Here is a 17721-nt window from a genome sequence, read left to right on the forward strand (position 1 = left end):
CTGGGTTCAGTTCTTAGACGGAGCCGTCGACCACAACCTGCAGAAAGCCAAAGACCTGATTGAGCAGGACAGCTAGTGTGTCTGTGCGGCTAAAAGTGTGTGTTGTGTGGTTTTATGTGCTTGTGTGAGAGTGTGTGAGTTTGTACAAAAAGATGTGGATTTGTAAGAAGAAGAAAAAAAGTGCTTGCATATACAACAACAATTAAAAGTGAAGACATGTGTCTATATGAAACCTGTGGAGAGCTGTTTCATTATTTTACTCTTCATACATGTTCTACGTGTAGTTAATCTGCCAGATGCACACACACACACACACACGCACACACACACTGCCCCATGTATATTTCTCAGTGAACGGGTTGGATTCATTAAAAGCGTTTAGTCCCTGTAACCACACGTTTACACATATTTATCTGTGGTGACAAGCTGCTGATCATGACAAAATATATTAATACAGCATTGTGTGTATTGTTTTTATACCTCACTGAAGATTTCATAGAAAAGGTAGAATATAAAAGTTACAGAGCTTTAAGGTTTAAACTACAGTGAAAATGATGGATGTTTCTTAGCGTCTGAGTTTCAGTTCATTCATCTACACAAGCAGCTCCCTGTTTTCACCTATAGGCTGAAAACGGACGTAGAATCATGAAAGTGAAGCCAACATAGAACTGGTTGTTTCTATACAAGTCTGTGAGGGAACGACTCTACTTCTCACTTTATAACGTCTAAACATTTTCCAGAGGAGTTTATGTCTCAATATCTAGTTAAGTTCCTAATTAGCTTAACCGCACAAACCTGTCTGTGTGTAAGAGAGTGTGTTTGTGTGTCCCAACTGGAGCATGGATGAATTTTAAAGATGGTTAGGGTTAGGGTTAGGGATCGGTGGGGAGATTACTTGGGAGGGAATTTCCAGATCGTTCAATCTCGGAGTCGATGGGTCAAAGGTCAGGGTGACTAAATGGAAGAGCAGGGTTTAAACGCCAAGGAGGTGGATAAAAGTAGCCTGGCATGTTTCTCATGGGTAAAAAAAAGGGGCGGGGCTCTGCACGTATTTAATTAACCAACATTGCGGAGTCACCTGTCAGTGAGCGACTGCCAGGGTTCCTTCACGCTTACGTCTTTCACTGTAGAGACACAACTCTGCAGACATGACAGAAGAAGCTCGGACGAGTTCCGCAGGCATGACGGAGATGGTTAAAGAACTAAGTAAGTACAACTGTTTTTAAATCAATGACTTTATCATCGTCTCTGCACCGACCAAGACGCTGCACACACACACACACATACACACACGACTTTAGGGATTTACGCTCTTTGCAAACCATCCATACCGTTACCTAAGGTGAGGACTTGTTCGATCATGTTTGAGAAGCTAAATGAGGTCGCTGCAAAGGGGATTAAACCTGCACTGTGTTGTTGTACAGTTGTGCGCTTCTGTGTCCTGACACGACCGTGTGCACATCCTCAATAAAACAATCAGAGCGACCATACATGTACCATAATTGAGCGTCTGAGTGAACCTGAGCTGTAAGATTAAGATGCATTTATTAGTCCCAAACACATGCAAAGGCACACTCAGGCAGGTAGGGAAATTTAATCTCTGCTTTTCACAGAGCAGTGAGTGACCACGTACGGTGCTCAGGGAGCAGATGTTGGGGGAGTAAGGTGCCTTGCTCAGGGGCAATAGACAGGGTGGGGAGACTCTTGGACAGATCAATCCAAGTTCGTCTTTTGTTGTCTCTCCGTGGAGTCGAACCAGAGACCTTCTCTGCTCATAGTCCAAGTTTCTGCCACTAGACCACGCCTCTCCCCCTAGAGCAGTGGTTCCCAAACTTTTTACAGTCTCGTACCCCTTCGGACATTCAATCTCCAGCTACGTACCCCCCCCCCCCCCCCCCGACGCACGTATACAGCATATAACACTTGAAACTTTGAAATTGTCAGGGATTTCGGGACTCGGATGGAAGTTTAGATCAAACAGAGTTTATCTATCGATTGTCAGTTATCAATCAGTTGTTAATCATGATTGTCAGTTCCTAATCGATTGTCGGGAGAATTAACGATCGATTTTTGATTAATCGTTAATATTTTATATTAAAATGCACTATTTATAGGCTCTGTTAAAATGCAGTGAAAATATAGATCTTTATTACAAGGTGAACAACTCTTGTGGCAGTTAAACGGGATCCGCTCACTGGTTACACTTGAAAGACGTATAGCTTTGCAGTGTTGGCAGTGAACTCAACAGAATTAAGTCTATGACAAAATGTCATCTAGGAAATTCTTAAGGATCAATAAATCGATTGTCGATTAATTATGCCCATCCCTTGTTTTTACTAACAGTCACTAACCTACCTGTAACTTTTATTGGCAGTGTAATTATTTTGCTGAATATGGGTATGTATTTTGGCAATGCGACTTGGCTATTTAGACTATTTAATATTGTATGATTATTTATAACTCAGTTTGAAAATGTAAATGGGCTTATTCACTTTGAAAACGCAAATACAATTTTCTCCCCATGTACCCCCTGAACCACTTCGCGTACCCCTGGGGTACGCGAAGTGGTTCCCAAACTACCCCAGTTTGGGAACCGAGGCCCTAGAGGATATAGATCTGACTGAGTCCTGTAAACACACACATGTTGATTTTATTTTCCTTTATTGAACCAGGAAGCTTCTATTGAGACACAAGGTCAGAAGGTCAGAAGGTCCTGATGAAACATCTTTGTAAAGGAAAATCCTGCTCGTGAATAAATGAACTACTGCATTAGTCATGTTTTCACTTCAGCTGAACTGGGGTCTGTTTCCAGGAGTTAGAACTGAACATGGTACTTTCAATCAATCAATCAATCAATCAATCAATCAATCAATCAATCAATAAATCAAATATAGCCCATATTCATTGGCTCATAATATCAATAAGATGCTACGTCCTCTGCCGTTCACCCTCGACAACATAAAATACACCACAGAGCTGAGGGTGATAATTATCTTTCTCATTTGCTCTCATTTGTGTATTTTAAAATAGAATAATAAAAAGCTCAAGTTTAATTCAAAATGACAGAGTTTGGTTTATGAATTGTTTTTGACAGATGTTCTGTGTCGTGTTTCAGTTTTGTTTCTGTCACGGTTCAGCAGCTTGTTCCTGATTTTAAAAACACTTGAACAGTGACTCTTTGGGGAAGAAGCTGAAATCAATCTTTAAACCTCTGGAGACAGTTGACTTCTTCTCTTATAGGAGACACCACACCCTCAGTGAATGGTATTTATTAACATGAAGCCTAATGTACCTGCTGGGTGAGGTTTCATCCTTTAGTCAAAGTGTATCATCATCATCCAGGATTGACACCATAACGTTTATATGTGAACCAGGATGACCTTTGACCTACAAATCAAACTCAGTCTGTATAGATACTGAGAGAAATCAAAACTTTGCTTTAAATAAAGACAAATGGAGCAAAAAAATGTAACAAATTCTCTTCAACCGTTCTAGTAACTGCATTTAATATTCAAGCTAAGACAGAAAACTGCATCGTGCTGTGAAAAGGAAAAAACAATACATAGAGCCTTAACCTTCATTTGTCAAAGTGTTGTATCAAGAAGCAATAAGAGAACACAGACTGTGTATCTTATGTATTTGTACATCCACATCCAGATTGTGTCTGACTAATAATAATTATATTAACTAGAAAATTCCTCCTGCCGAGAAATTTCGAAATGGGTGCCTAGAATTTGCCGGTTCCAGACTCAATATTTTTATTTTTCAAGAGAGACAGACTGCGTCAATTTGAAAGAGAGGCAGAGAGAGAGAGAGAGAGAGAATGTCTGGTATAAAGAGAAAGAAAGAGACAGAAAGACTGGCTGCTTTAAGAGAGAGAGAGTAAGATCCAGAGAGAGAGAGACTGGTTTAAGAGAGAGAGAGAGAGACTGGTTTAAGAGAGAGAGAGAGAGAGAGAGAAACTGGCTGGTATAAAATAGAGAGCGACAGACCTGATCAGTAGGTGGCGCTATCGCTAACACTGCATACACACTCATCGATCTCTTCAGGACAGGGCTCTGATCATGTGACAGGATTTTGGGGGCGATTGCTCAAACTTAATTTTCACACCGACCACCAGGTGGCGCTATCACTATCACTTCATACACACTAATACAGGAATGTGATGTAGAGCCAATCACATTGTAGCTCAACAGTTCCCCCATGAAAGACAAAGGAAAAAAAATTAATGTTTAAGTTCTGCCCACACTGGGACTTGAACCAACAATCTCTGGGTGCCTATCCCTCTGCCCTACTGACTGGACCACCTATAGTAATTAGTATCACCTGTGGAGTAGTCTAAAAATAGATCTCACTCTCCCCTTTTCTCCGCGATTTTTGTGCAAACCGGGGGACGAATCAAAAATCTGAATAATAGCACACCGATCGACGTAATTCCGCAGGTATATTTCTAGGTCTCGTGAATGTGCGACAAAATTTGTGGGAGGAGAAGCGTTTCGAAATTTTAGGAAGAAGACATAAGAATAATAAGCACCACGGAATAGTAATATGTAGTACATTGCCTAGTGGTGCCTGCACCACTTATTATTGCTGTTACTTTATATTGTTCAGGCTTTGTGCAATTGAAGCATTTTTCCATCGGAGTCATCATGTTATAAACAAAACTTACTAAATGCTTCAAAGCATTTCATTCTCAGTTTTCTTTTGGCGTCATGGATTTAAAATGAGTTAGTAACAAGTACTGAAAATACAAATGTTCCTATTGATGTAAATTAATTATTAACTTTTTATTCATTAGCTAATCTTCCTATAACGTAAATAGAAGTAAAATAAATGTCAATAATTCATAACAATGTATTTATTGATTTCAATGAGTTAAATGTTTCTATCTTAGTTACCCTACGTAAATTTGTCTGTGTGTGTTTTGAATTATTTTATTTCCTCCAGTCTTGAAGGACGTGAACCTCCACTGTCCGACCAACAACTTCTCACACCACACCAGTGAGATCTCCCTGACGGAGCTGTTTGTCAGGCGAGGTCTTCCCTTCACTCTGACCCTCACTCTGTCGCAGCCTTTCAAACCAAAACTTTACCCGCTCACCATGGTCGCAACGACAGGTCAGTCTTTCATTTTGTTCTTTTTGGACAACAAGGAGGTCAGTGCAGCTCTACAAAGCCCTGGATGGATGGATGGATGAATGGATGGATGGATGGATGGATGGATGGATGGATGGATGATGGATGGAGAGTATAGTTCGAACAATAACAGAGTCTTTGGTTCCTCTCTCCAGGTTTGGTTACATCCGAGGAACAGGGCACAATTTCGTACTTTGGAATCCCCGACAGCGTGGTCCGGTCACCATCAGCAAAGGCTGTGTGGAAGGCAGTGCTTGAGGAGGAGAGGTCCTCCCCAGAGAAAGGCATCTTGGTTCTAAACATCACCCCCCCGGCTAACGCCCCCATAGGAGCGTATGTACTCACTGGGAAATACAGGGAAGAGGAAATGTTGCTGGCAAAGCCGGTGGTGTTCTTCAACCCCTGGTGTCCTGGTAGGTTCATCATCGGTTTCCATGTCAATCAATCAATCAATCAGTCAATCAACCAACCAACCTACCAACCAACCGACCAACCGACCGACCGACCGACCGATCGACCGACCGACCGATGACCGACCTATCTACCTCCTGATCAATTTGTCTATCTCTACCCTTCTCTCCAGATGACACGGTGTATCTATCTGACGAGAAGGAAAGACAAGAGTATGTGATGAGTGAACAAGGAATCATCTACGGAGGATCTGGAAACTACATCTCTAGCCGCACGTGGGACTTCGGACAGGTAAACAGACCAGACACCACAGAGAGACCACATCAGGGACGCTGCTGTCCATCCTGACGCCAGCTTCGAATGATCTGTTATTACATTTGTTTGACTGCATCTTACTTTGTGTTTTTTTTCCGTCTCTGTTCTTGTGTCTTCTTGTCCAGTTTGAGGACGACATGGCGAAGATTTGCATTAAGTTGCTGGACGTTAACCCCAAACACGCGGAAAACCCAGCTGAAGATGTCGGTGGTCGCTCTTATCCCGTCTACGTCAGCCGTGTGATCAGCGCCATGGTGGGACATGATCAATGACATTCTCATTAGCCTCAGCCATGCTATTTCATGCTAATGATTTGTTTTGGCCTTCATGGTTTAACGCGGCCTTGTTGGAGGTGATCTGCGTGTGCTTGGTAGAACGCGTCCTCTGAAGGACGCAGCCCCTGAGTCAGGATAGAAGAATGAAATCTAATGTTTCTGTTTACTTCTAGATCAACTCTGACGGCGACCATGGCGTTGTGATGGGAAGGTGGGGGGGTCCGTATACCGCCGGGTATAAACCCACTCACTGGACCGGCAGCCACGCCATCCTCAAACGCTGGTACGACTATGGCTGCCAACCGGTCAGATACGGCCAGTGCTGGGTGTTTGCTGGCGTGATGTGTTCAGGTAACGTTCGACCATCCAGCTCCTCACACCTGGGACAACATCTGTACTGATACATTTGATTAATTCTGAAGCTCATCACAAACTAAACTGATATTGTTCTGGTCACTTTATTATTAATTTAAAGTCATTCATCAAGATAAATATATCAAATGTCTGTTTTAAAGCGATACTGGACACTTAAATGTGTTTCTTGAGCTATAAACTGAATTAAATGTCTTTGATGAGTTGCACTTACTTATAGCACAAGTTTTGCTTAATTTTGAAGAAATTGTACTTTCTTGATTCTTGTCGTCCTTGGTATGTACCCTCGGGTTTGAATGCACTTATTGTAAGTCGCTTTGGATAAAAGCGTCAGCTAAATGAAATGTAATGTAATGTAATGTAATGATGAAATACATTAATGCTGGATTTGGAATAACGTTTATACCAATAAGTACATGGCTCATAACGGCCCCTAGTGTTTCTGTTTATTTCAGTTCCACAGAAGCTGCAAAGTTCAAATTCAACTGTTACGAACTTATTTGAACAACTTTGTGTTGGTTTCAGTGATGCGTCTGCTGGGCATCCCCTGCCGCGTGGTCACCAACTTCGAGTCAGCCCACGACACTAACAGCAATCTGATCATCGACGTGTACCACGCAGACTACGGTGTCGCAGAGAAAAGTTCTCCTGACAGTGTTTGGTGAGATTCTGCAACTCCTTACTTTGAAAACAAAGTTGTGTTTGTGTCCATCCGATGAACGTTAACATCCCTGTGAGCTCCTGCTTTGGTCCCCACCCACCAATGGATTGCACAGATTTCACAGATCGATTTCTGGCCCTTAAATCTCTTCTATTGGGTTGTTGTTTCCCGACCTGCTGCCGAATCTGAGTGATGTGGTGTGTTTCAGGAACTACCATGTGTGGGTGGAGGGCTGGATGAAACGTCCAGATCTGAAGGAAGGTGATAAGTACGACGGCTGGCAAGTTCTGGATCCGACACCGCAGGAGAAGAGCAACGGTAACGATCGGGTCGACCTCCTCTGTCTCGCTCCGATGACCTTGTTCTGGTGCTAACTTTACTTGCTGACCTCTTTCTGATGAGACATTTATTTCCTGCTACTCAATAAATCTCTTCTTTGGGTTTTCATCGTGAAAACCCCCCAGAATCGTACAGATTCTTGTGACTTTAATGACTTTGGGTTCACTCTTAACAGAGGATTGTTTTTTATGTGACGACTTTTATCGTTTGTCTTTGTGCAGGTGTTTACTGCTGCGGTCCAGCCTCGGTCAAAGCCATCCAGAGCGGAAACATCAACCTCAAGTACGACATCCCGTTCATCTTCGCTGAGGTCAACGCGGACTGTGTGGACTGGCTGGTCAGTGAGCAGAGAAACTCACAATTTAATACAGATTCTGAGACTGAAAAGATCACGATGTTGTATCAGGACACAGGATGAGCCTTCACCGCTTCATTTCACAATTTACAATGTAACATTACAGAGATGTGATTGTTTTTAAATTGTTTTGAGCTGCATTATAGATATTACACCTTTGTCATTGTGACGTTACTTTCTAAACCAACAGTGTGTGAACGTTAGAACTCGCCCATTCACACCTGTACATTTATAGAATTGAGATGTAGTTTTTCCATAAAGGCTGTTTCTTACCTCTGCCAAGGAGGTGAGGTTTTCATCAGCGTTTTCTATGGACAGTTTCCGTGTGTTTCGTGAAATCTAACCCTTTTGTGGATTCCGTGTGTGTTTCAGGTCAAAGCTGACCGCTCGAAAATTAAGATCTTCTCCGACACCAAGAGAATCGGTCAGAACATCTCCACCAAGTCTGTCGGCTCGAGAAAGAGGATGAACATCACCGACACCTACAAGCACAGGGAGGGTGGGTTCACTTCAGCAGCAGGAGCAGACATTCAAAACCACACCATGTTGTTGCAACACTGTTCAAATGCACTGTACAAGTGGACTGATTCCAGGTAAGTGATAGTCTCAGTCTGTTGTGGTGCCGCTGGGCAGGACTCAGGTTGTTCCTGTGGTGCTTGTGTGGAAGTCAAAGGCCCTGACTCGTACCAGAGTACTAAGTTCTCGCCGATACCACAGACTGTTTAGAGAAATTGACGTAATTCCAGGTCCGGAAAGTGAAAGTTCCTGAAAACCCTTGTTCTCTTGAATGACCAGCAGAGGGCGACTCCACTCTTTGTTTCTATTTCTACTTCTCACTTTATAGCGTCAGTAAACATTTGTGTCTTGTATACAGCTGATGTTCATGTCGTAAATTATGATGCATTGGGGTGTGGATATCTTGTGATTGACAGCTAGTACCGTCCAATGACAGCTAGTGTCCTCAAGCTCTTTGTAAGGCCCCTCCCCCGCTCTTCCAAATATGGTTATTTCTGGTTTAAACAAAAAACCTTTGGGAAACATTTATTCTACGTGTTCTTTGATCGAATCAGTGTGCCCCCCTCACAGGGTCCGACAAGGAGAGGGACGTCTTCACGTACGCCCTCACCATAGCAGGTGAAGAGACGGAGGGGAACGGGGCGGTGATCGATACCTCGGGAGCAGCAGGTGAGGGCGCTTCGGGCTCCGATGTGTCCATGCGATTTGAGGAGGTATGTCACAGAAGCTGGGAAGCTTTTTTCCAGACTCATACTAGGTCACGATGACCTAATATGAGTCTGGAAAAATTATATACGAGAACAGAAACTGCAAGTTTTTATAGAGCTGTAGAAACTGACTAATTCTGCTGGTATCACAACTTTCCATCAAGTCTTGATATTTAACATTTAAACTTTAATCTTAATAAAAATATATAACCTGGAAATAAAAATCAGTTTTTTTATGTAAAATATAAACATTAATGCAAATCTTTTCCAGGTTGTTTATTCTGTAAAGCTAAAGTTTTCATATACATTGTGTGGCGGAACATAAACCTGCTTCTGTCTCTTAGTCCTCCTTCATTTGTTGCAGTTGTCCAAACCAATCAACGGGAAGGACGTGAGCATTAAGCTGTTGCTTCACAGCAAGTCCACCTTCGCCAGGCTGCTGTCCATCAACATCAGCGTCCAGGCCATGAGCTACAACGGCTCCTCGGCCGGGAACATCCAGTCCGAGGTGAAGGAGGAGACGATGCAGCCTGGGACAGGTGAATCTTCTTCTGAATCCTGGAAGTGTTTAAAAAAAAACTCTTATGTTCTCTTTGAATTTTTGTGTGAACCAACTTTGAATCTTCTCCAGAACTATCCGTCCCCATCCTGGTCCCGTTCTCGGCCTATCACAAGCTCATGGTGGAGTGTGACAGCATGAAGGTCACAGCCATGGTCAATGACAAATACAAGCCGGAGCAAGTCTACCTGGCAGAGAATGACATTGTGCTGATGGATCCTCCTTTCACCTTAACAGTGAGTACATTAAAAACATTGTTGTTTCTATAAATCATCTCAGACATGCAGGTTCTCTCGGGCGCATTCGTACAACATGTTAAAAAGTTCAAATGTGTGTGTTCCAGGTTTCCAGAACGACCAGACTGCAACAAGAAACCAGTGGAGTATTGATTTTCAAGAACCCGGCAGACGAGAGGCTGACGGGATGCAGACTGACTCTGTCAGGAAGTGGAGTATTTAAAAAGGAGGAGGACTGCAAGTAGGTGTTTGTGTTTGTGTGTGTGTGTGTGTGTGTGTGTGTGTGTGTGTGTGTTTGTGTGCGTGTGTTTTTGTGTAATGTTGATTTATGTAAATGATCAAACATTGGCTTGAATCCCGCAGCTAATCTGATAAAATGATAAAATAACAACAATCATCATCAGACGTAACTAAAGTAACTCACGACCTCATTTAGTTTTGATCGACTCTCAGGACTAATAAAAATAAAAAATAAAATATGAAAAAACAACAAAACAAAAGAGGTTAATGTTGTCAAACGTTAAACTCGCAGATGAAGAATCAAATGAAGCAAAAATAAAACCAGCACATTTTAAAAGAGAGTTTTGATGATCGACTCTCAGCTTAAGTTGCAATATTGAAAGGTTTTCCAGTTTAATTCTGCCAATAAACGCTGCTGCTGTAAATGTAGAATTCCTCATGGTCCTCTGCGTCTCTCACAGGCTCCCGGACCTGGCACCAAAACAACAGTTCCGTATCAACATCTTCTTTTATCCCTACAAGACGGGAAAGAAGACGATCACGGCCGTCTTCGACTGCTCCACCTTCAGGGACATCCAGGCCACCTGCAAGATCGAGGTCACAGAGTAACATCTCAACTCCGCAGAGTCTCGTTCCAAGGTCACAAGCTAATACAAAAAAAAAAAGCTAAAATCTTCGCAGCTTAAAGGAGATTTATTGAGCTCATGTTCAGGTTTGTCTGGGTCCTATGTCTTCGCTACAACAGGAACTATTTTTCATCCGTCCCATGTCACGAACGTTATCAACAAACACACACTCTTGCTCGCTGTGATTGTTCCGGACATTCCTCCGCTATTTCAGGAAAACGTCTAGAGTTCACTGAGGCTCTAAAAACAGCTTTAACTTTCACTTCATTCAGTGACCTCTATAAGAGAGATAACAAATGTGTTTCTCAGTTAAATATCGGTGCAGGGTACAAAAAGCTTTTCAACAAACCGCTGTGAACTTCACTCAGAACCAAAAAGCTTTCTTGCAGCTTCGCATTATTCACTTTTATATGATAAAGCCTGGAGATGGACCACTGCTTAAAAAAGAAGAACAACGAGAAAGATGCCAAACATACGACACATGAACATTTAAATGTATCTGCTTAAATACGTTGATTTCTTTTAAGGTCTGACTTGGATCCCAGCTGGTTTTTAAAGTCTGATCCTGAAACTAGATTCTCATCAGAATGTTTCAATTTGCTTGAACAATGTAACTCAGTTTTTTTTGTCTTGAGGATAAATCTCCGACTCTCCGACTTTACCTTGAATAAAAAAAAAAAAAAAAAAAGTAGTAGTTTTGCTTTATTTTGAAGATTTTGTATTTTCTTGATTTTTGTCATCCTTGGTATCTACCCTCGGGGTTGAATGCACTTATTGTCGCTTGGATAAAAGCGTCAGCTAAATGAAATGTAATGTAATGTAATGCAGGGATCTCCAGGTAACAGTGGCCTCTGCTGGACAGACTGAAGACAAACTCTTCATTCTCTAAAATAGAAACAGAACAACTGCTGCTCTCTGTCTCATGATGCGTTCAGGAAAACTTGGTAGAAAAGGTCCTCAACTCAGGGGTAAAACTTTTTAGTCTTATCGAAGATTTCAGGGGCCAAGTCAAGACAACAACACAACTGCTGGTGACCAAATAAAATGTGAACACAATGGGAAATGTTCATGTTTTTTGTGTGTTTCCACGGTGCTTTACCACAAAGAGTTTTTCTTTCTGTTGTCGGGGGTCAATAAAGATCTGAACTGAAAAGAGTTGATTGAATGCTGTGTCAGATTGTTGCTTGAGGAATTATAAAAAAACAACTAACAGTAATACAACACTACAACGCATAATCAGTAGTTGTACAGCTTATCTAAACAAACAGATCTCAAAATACACAGGTGACACCTACATTTTCACCACTTCCTAATTTTCAGAAAATTTTTGTAGGAATTTGAGCATGTTAAAGCAGCACTCAAAAAGCCAATTCATTTGCCTGGAATTTTTTTTTAAATAACAAAACAACAAACCTAATTATATGATGTTAAATACAGAGCAGAGTACCACTGATGATGTTCCTTGGTGAAGTGCGGTGATAGAACTATTCTTGTAACGTAAATAAGAAGATAATTTCTTATCAGTGGAACAAAATCTGCACGTTTATTCGTCTTAAATAAATAAATAAATAAAAACAAAACCCTGAGGCAATCTGACAGGAACACAGATGTAAGATTTATGCAGAATCCTTCTCACTGGGACTTCCTGAACCTCAAGTCATAGATCTTGTGGACGACCACCAGCAGAGCTCCAGACGTGAGGAGGATGTGGAAGACGTGAAAAACAATTCCAGCATTGACATCTGTAAAATGGGATTGATGAAGAACAACATTAACATAATGCATAGAATTAGATGTATAAAAAAAGAAATCTGTACTTTAACGAAGCAACGTGAGATAAATGGAGGCATTGATTGAAATGGAACATACATTCAGTAGAAATTTGCTCTGTGATGGGGTTGCTCTCAAACAGACTGTTGACAGCAGTCACCTGGAAAGATGGAGAATCTTTCTGTCACTTATTAAAGCATTAGAAGAAAAATCAGGAATAAAACAGTGGCGGTAAAAAGGAGGAGACTCAAACCTTCACTGTGTAGTTCGTAGAGTACTTCAGGTTCTTGAATTCAAATTCACATGTTTCATCATTTCTTTCCACAGAGCTACCACCATCATGAAGTTGTGCTTTGAATATTCTCTCAGGGCCATTGAAGATTTGAGAATGATTGCAGGTCACAATGATCGTATTATGGTCTTTGACCTCCAGCTTCAGATTACGTACATCCTCTGGTACTGTAGGAAATTCAAGAAAAACGGTTACAACACTGTATGCGTCCTCCAAAAAAAGTGATATTCAACACTTATCAGTATAATGAAGTGAAATAGGGGAATTATATTTATTTTGGTGCAGATCCAAATAAGAATCCAGATCTAGTGAATTTAAATATGGTTTCCTAAGAAGTCTGTTGGTCAGGAATTAGTTCCACTGAGTGCCGTTCTAGTTGTGCTGCAAAAAGTTCAACTGGTTTCATTCTGTTTGTCACTGACCTCCAATCTTAGTTTTCTGTTTAACAGGAAAAGGCTCCCTGGCTTCCAAGTCGTTGGAGGGTTGGACCCAGCAGGTGTAGACCGTGTATGGCTGCAGATCAGTAATGTAGCAGGTTCCTATTGAAGTCTGATTTAACACTGTGACACAGTTTCACAAGTTGTTAGTTCATGTTCTAGATAACAGATACAAAATTATAGCAACATAAAACAGCACTTTGTTTTCTGCCTTTTTTTTGGGGGGGGGGGTCAAGTTTCCCATTAAGTAAGAACATTTTTCACTAATCAGTTCATATCATCTATGCAGCCCTGCAAGCTTCAACTATTTAAGTCAGACAACTCACGTTTGAAATGATTTTGGACGCCACATTATACTAAAAATGTTTGGACAAAAGCGTCAGCTAAATGACATGTAATGTAATAAATGATGGTACAGGTGTGTTCTTCCTTCCATTTGTTGTGGCTTTTATATTTGTATTGTGACTTCTACCTAGTGTTGTGGCTTCTTCATTCGTGTTGTGGCTTCTACATTCGTGTTGTGGCTTTTATATTTGTGTTGTGACTTCTACATACTTGTTGTGGCTTCTACATATGCGTTGTGGCTTCTACATTCGTGTTGAGGCTCCTACATTTGTGTTGTGGCTTCTACATTCATGTTGTGGCTTTTATATTTGTGTTGTGGCTCACTTGGTGTTTGCAGTTAAATTCTGGTCACAGAATGCATAAATAAAACGTTTCTTGATTTCTGGGTTTTCTCAATCACCTGGTACATCGGACACTTGACCTGGAATCACAGAAGAGAAAAATTGTGTAAACGTTTGAGTTGCAGTTTGTTTATTTGTCATAATAGTGAAGCTGAATGTAGTGGAGAATATGTAAAATCAGTGTTTTTCAGTGCCACCTGGTTGCCATGACGATGTGGCAAATGGCCTCACTTGTTATCTCAGAAGACAAACCACCACTTCCTGCCTGACACTAAAACTTAGAGTCTCCCACACTTAAAACGGTTTGGACACATCACTCGCTTTTATAGAATAACAAATTGGACTTTTCTTACCTCGTTTTTAACAGATGAAAAACCAAACGAAAATTATCCAAAGGAGATAAATATATTTTGATCTGAAATGTTGTTGGAGTAGAAACATCATGTTGCATATAACTCAAATACTAAAGTACATTGAAATACTAGTGTAAATGTATCACCACATATTCTTAAAGTTATATGGTTCAGTTCGGTGCAAGTTTGATTCATGAAAAATAATAGTTCATTAATGAAAAAGTTAAGATGCTTAAATCACACTTGGCCAACGAAGCTGATTATAATTCTGCTGATTCAGATTCTGCTTCATTGCCTCTAAATGTCCATCATCATCCTCATTTAGAACAGGAAGCAGAAACAAGGGACGCTCGTGTCATTAAACAGACCAAACAACATGTCAGGAAAAAACTGTAAAGTGAAACACAAATGTGGAATTGTGTCGTTTTTACACTCTGGACAGACAACGACCCCCAAAACTCAAACTAAACTCATTAACACTTAATGATTCCTCCACGCTAAAATATGAAACCTTCCTTCCTCTCTGTGGACCACGAGACCCCCCCCCCCCCCATCTTGGTCCAAAATGCCTGCAACCGATGATGCATCTGAACATTCCAACAATACTCTTCCTACTTTAATCACTAGGTCAATATCTTTACTAGAGCTCTAAACCCTGAGTCATAGACATTATTATTTATTAGCAGTATCATCATTCAACCCTGACCTATCATATCACCTATCATTATTACCCAAATGATTACATTTCCTATTGGATCACCATTCAGTCCCTGCGAGTACAAGCTAATACAGTATCTTTTATCTTTACCTGGATGTTGATTGTGTGCTATTCTGAAATAGAGTGTGGAGATTGAATGGGAATTCTAGGCCTTCTTCCGTAACACTGATCAATGTAATTACGATGTCTACGTTTGCTGCGATGGGAGCCGGGGCCCCTTTTCTTTAATGACCTGTCATAAAGCCATGAACAACACATGGAAGAGTTTATTTCAGCTCCTGTGAAAAAATCTCAAGCTGAAAATAGCAGAACATGCTCAAACAGCAGCAGAACTCCGAGTGAGGCTGGAGGCACACACACACTTGCGCTATCTCGTGTTTCCAACATTCCTCCTGAAGACGAGGACACTCAACAACCGAAATTTAAAAACAGTCAACATAGGAGTTAAGAACACAAGATCTCCTTGTGTTCAGTTCATTAGCTTGTTTTACGTCATTTTTACAGATTTTTTCCCCTAGATTTGAATACTTTCATGACACATGAGAGGACTCAACGTTACTATTACATTACAGACGATAACTAACCACGGAGACCTGCCATATCCAGGAGTTAGGGTGTGTTCCTGCCACGACCACACAGCACAGTCCTAGAGGGGACCGACCGGCAGATCTCAAGACGCCTGATCGAAGCTTAATTCAAATTCTCAACACGACTCTAAGAGAGAAGTAAGTTCTCAATGTTGTCTAGTTTTATGCTTCATATGTTTTCTGTCTCTTCAGTTGCCGCTTCTTCCTGGTCTTGTTCCCGAACCCTGAACCTCGCTACTGGTTTCAAGTTGAGCGAGTGCAAGTCACATTGTAAAGAGGCTGCCTTCACCTTATCGCTCAGTGACAGGAAGCTTCATTTAGGCTACGCCACAAAGAACAGGCAATCTCACGTCGGATCTTCACTTGCTTTTGCTCAAGTGTGAAAGTCTTCAGAATAAGAAGAAGAAAAGAGAGAAGTTTAGCTTAAATTCAAGGGTTATTTTAGCTGTATTACACTTTTGGAAACATGCTTAATAGCCTGCATCACCTTTTTTGTTGAACTTTTTTTATTTCACAAACAGAAAAAATAGAAAAAAATTGTGATTTTAACACAGGGTAATGTTTTCTGTCTGATTAATCTCTGTTCATTTACAAAACTAGGCTCTTAAAACAAGAAATGTGACATCTGAGAGACGACACGTTCACCGGGGGAACTCCTTCAGGCCCACAGTCGCCCGAACACGTAGTGAAAATACACAAGTAGCCGGCTCTGCAGCGTGCAAGAAAAGAAATGCTGCCTTTTTCCTGTTTTAAAATTTTAAAACTCATACCACATTCCTCCCTTAAGTTTAGTGATTGTCTAAATTTAAGGGAGGGATATAAAACAAACCAAAAAACTTTTAAACAAACCAAAAAACCAACACACAAATGGACAGAGACGTGGCTTCCTCGTTGGAGGTAAAAAGCCAAGTATATGTAAACTTCAGCGTCCACAGAAAAATAATGTTGATTGTTCTGGGCTCAGCTGGTTCACTGAGGTGAATCAAGGAGACACCACACCCTCAGTGTTTGGTATTTAATAACATGAAGCCCATGTTATTCGAAACCTGCTGAGTGTGGTTTTCATCCTTTTGTCAAAGTGTTTCATCATCATTCAGGATTGACACCATAACATTTATATGGGAACCAGGATGACCTTTGACCTGCAAATCAAACGCAGTCTTTATAGATACTGAGAGAAATCAACACTGTGCATTAAATAAGGAAAATGGAGCAAATAAAATTAACAATTTCTCTTCAACCGTTCTTGTAACTGAATTTAATATTCAAGTAAAGACCAAAAAACGGCATCATACTTGTAAAGGCAAAACCAAAATATAGAATATTTACACAATAAGTCAGCAGAAGTTTAAATAACTTTCTGGAAGCTTAACCTTCATTTGTAAAAGTGTTGTATCAAGCATCAATAAGAGAACACACACTCTGTATCTTATATATCCGTGTATTACTGTATTTGTGCATCTGTTTGTATTTTTATATTTATTAAACTGTTTAAGTTTTTTTATACTTACATTTTAAATATCCAGATTGTATTAATAATAGTGTTGTGCAATAATGCTTAAAAAGTGATGTGTGTTTCTGATGGCGTACTTGAACCTGTTTAGTGCAAAGCTGGAAAAGTCAATTGTCAGTTCATTTGGACGCTACCATCTGGTCATTTGTATATACTATCTAGTTAGCTAAGCAAGATTCAAATTAGACAAATAATTCAGAGTTAAAATAACAGTACACTATGAATAACCTGTGCTCTTCACTAGGTTTAGGGAGGAAAACAGAAAATTGTGACATTTGTGAACTGTAAGATAAGATGTAGAGAGAGGCACGTACAATGATAATGTCATTTTTTTGGAATGTCCAAGAGTTTTGTTCACTCATTGGATCCTACTCAATGTAGTACTCAGTCGTCTCTGTTGGACTTAACAATTTTAAACTTCTCAGGTTTTTCTGAAGAAGGATGTCTCAAGTTTCAAAATCTAAAAATTCAAATGACTGTATCAGTGTTTCTGTACTAAATTGCTAATGTCCTAACATGTATGGTATGGACTACATTATTGTGGAATGAAAGTAGTCGATCCAAACATATTTACAAAGTTGGCAGTGGTATGTAAGTTTAATCAGAATTTAGGATTT

General features: G+C 40.6%; 1 protein-coding gene across 1 annotated transcript; it reads left to right on the forward strand.

The window, feature by feature from the left end:
• The first annotated feature begins 1088 nt into the window (after positions 1 to 1088).
• LOC133972041 (protein-glutamine gamma-glutamyltransferase 2-like) lies at positions 1089 to 11885 on the forward strand. The gene is made up of 15 exons (XM_062409230.1): positions 1089 to 1206; positions 4948 to 5118; positions 5292 to 5549; positions 5720 to 5838; positions 5988 to 6116; positions 6311 to 6488; positions 7035 to 7170; positions 7379 to 7488; positions 7731 to 7846; positions 8237 to 8363; positions 8951 to 9093; positions 9452 to 9626; positions 9719 to 9882; positions 9990 to 10123; positions 10584 to 11885. Exons 1-15 carry the CDS (start codon positions 1149 to 1151, stop codon positions 10729 to 10731), a joined length of 2166 nt encoding a protein of 721 aa, XP_062265214.1. The 5' UTR covers positions 1089 to 1148; the 3' UTR covers positions 10732 to 11885.
• Positions 11886 to 17721: the final 5836 nt, after the last annotated feature.

The sequence above is a fragment of the Platichthys flesus genome, chromosome 2 (genome assembly GCF_949316205.1).
Source record: "Platichthys flesus chromosome 2, fPlaFle2.1, whole genome shotgun sequence".
Lineage (NCBI taxonomy): Eukaryota > Metazoa > Chordata > Actinopteri > Pleuronectiformes > Pleuronectidae > Platichthys > Platichthys flesus.

What these genes read in the sequence shown, in the direction of transcription:
- LOC133972041 (XM_062409230.1), top strand. Translation starts at nt 1,149, where the DNA reads ATGACAGAAGAAGCTCGGACGAGTTCCGCAGGCATGACGGAGATGGTT. An exon ending in GCACGTGGGACTTCGGACAG is followed by an intron (nt 5,839 to 5,987) that starts GTAAACAGACCA and finishes CTTCTTGTCCAG; the next exon opens with TTTGAGGACGACATGGCGAA. An exon ending in GCCGTGTGATCAGCGCCATG is followed by an intron (nt 6,117 to 6,310) that starts GTGGGACATGAT and finishes GTTTACTTCTAG; the next exon opens with ATCAACTCTGACGGCGACCA.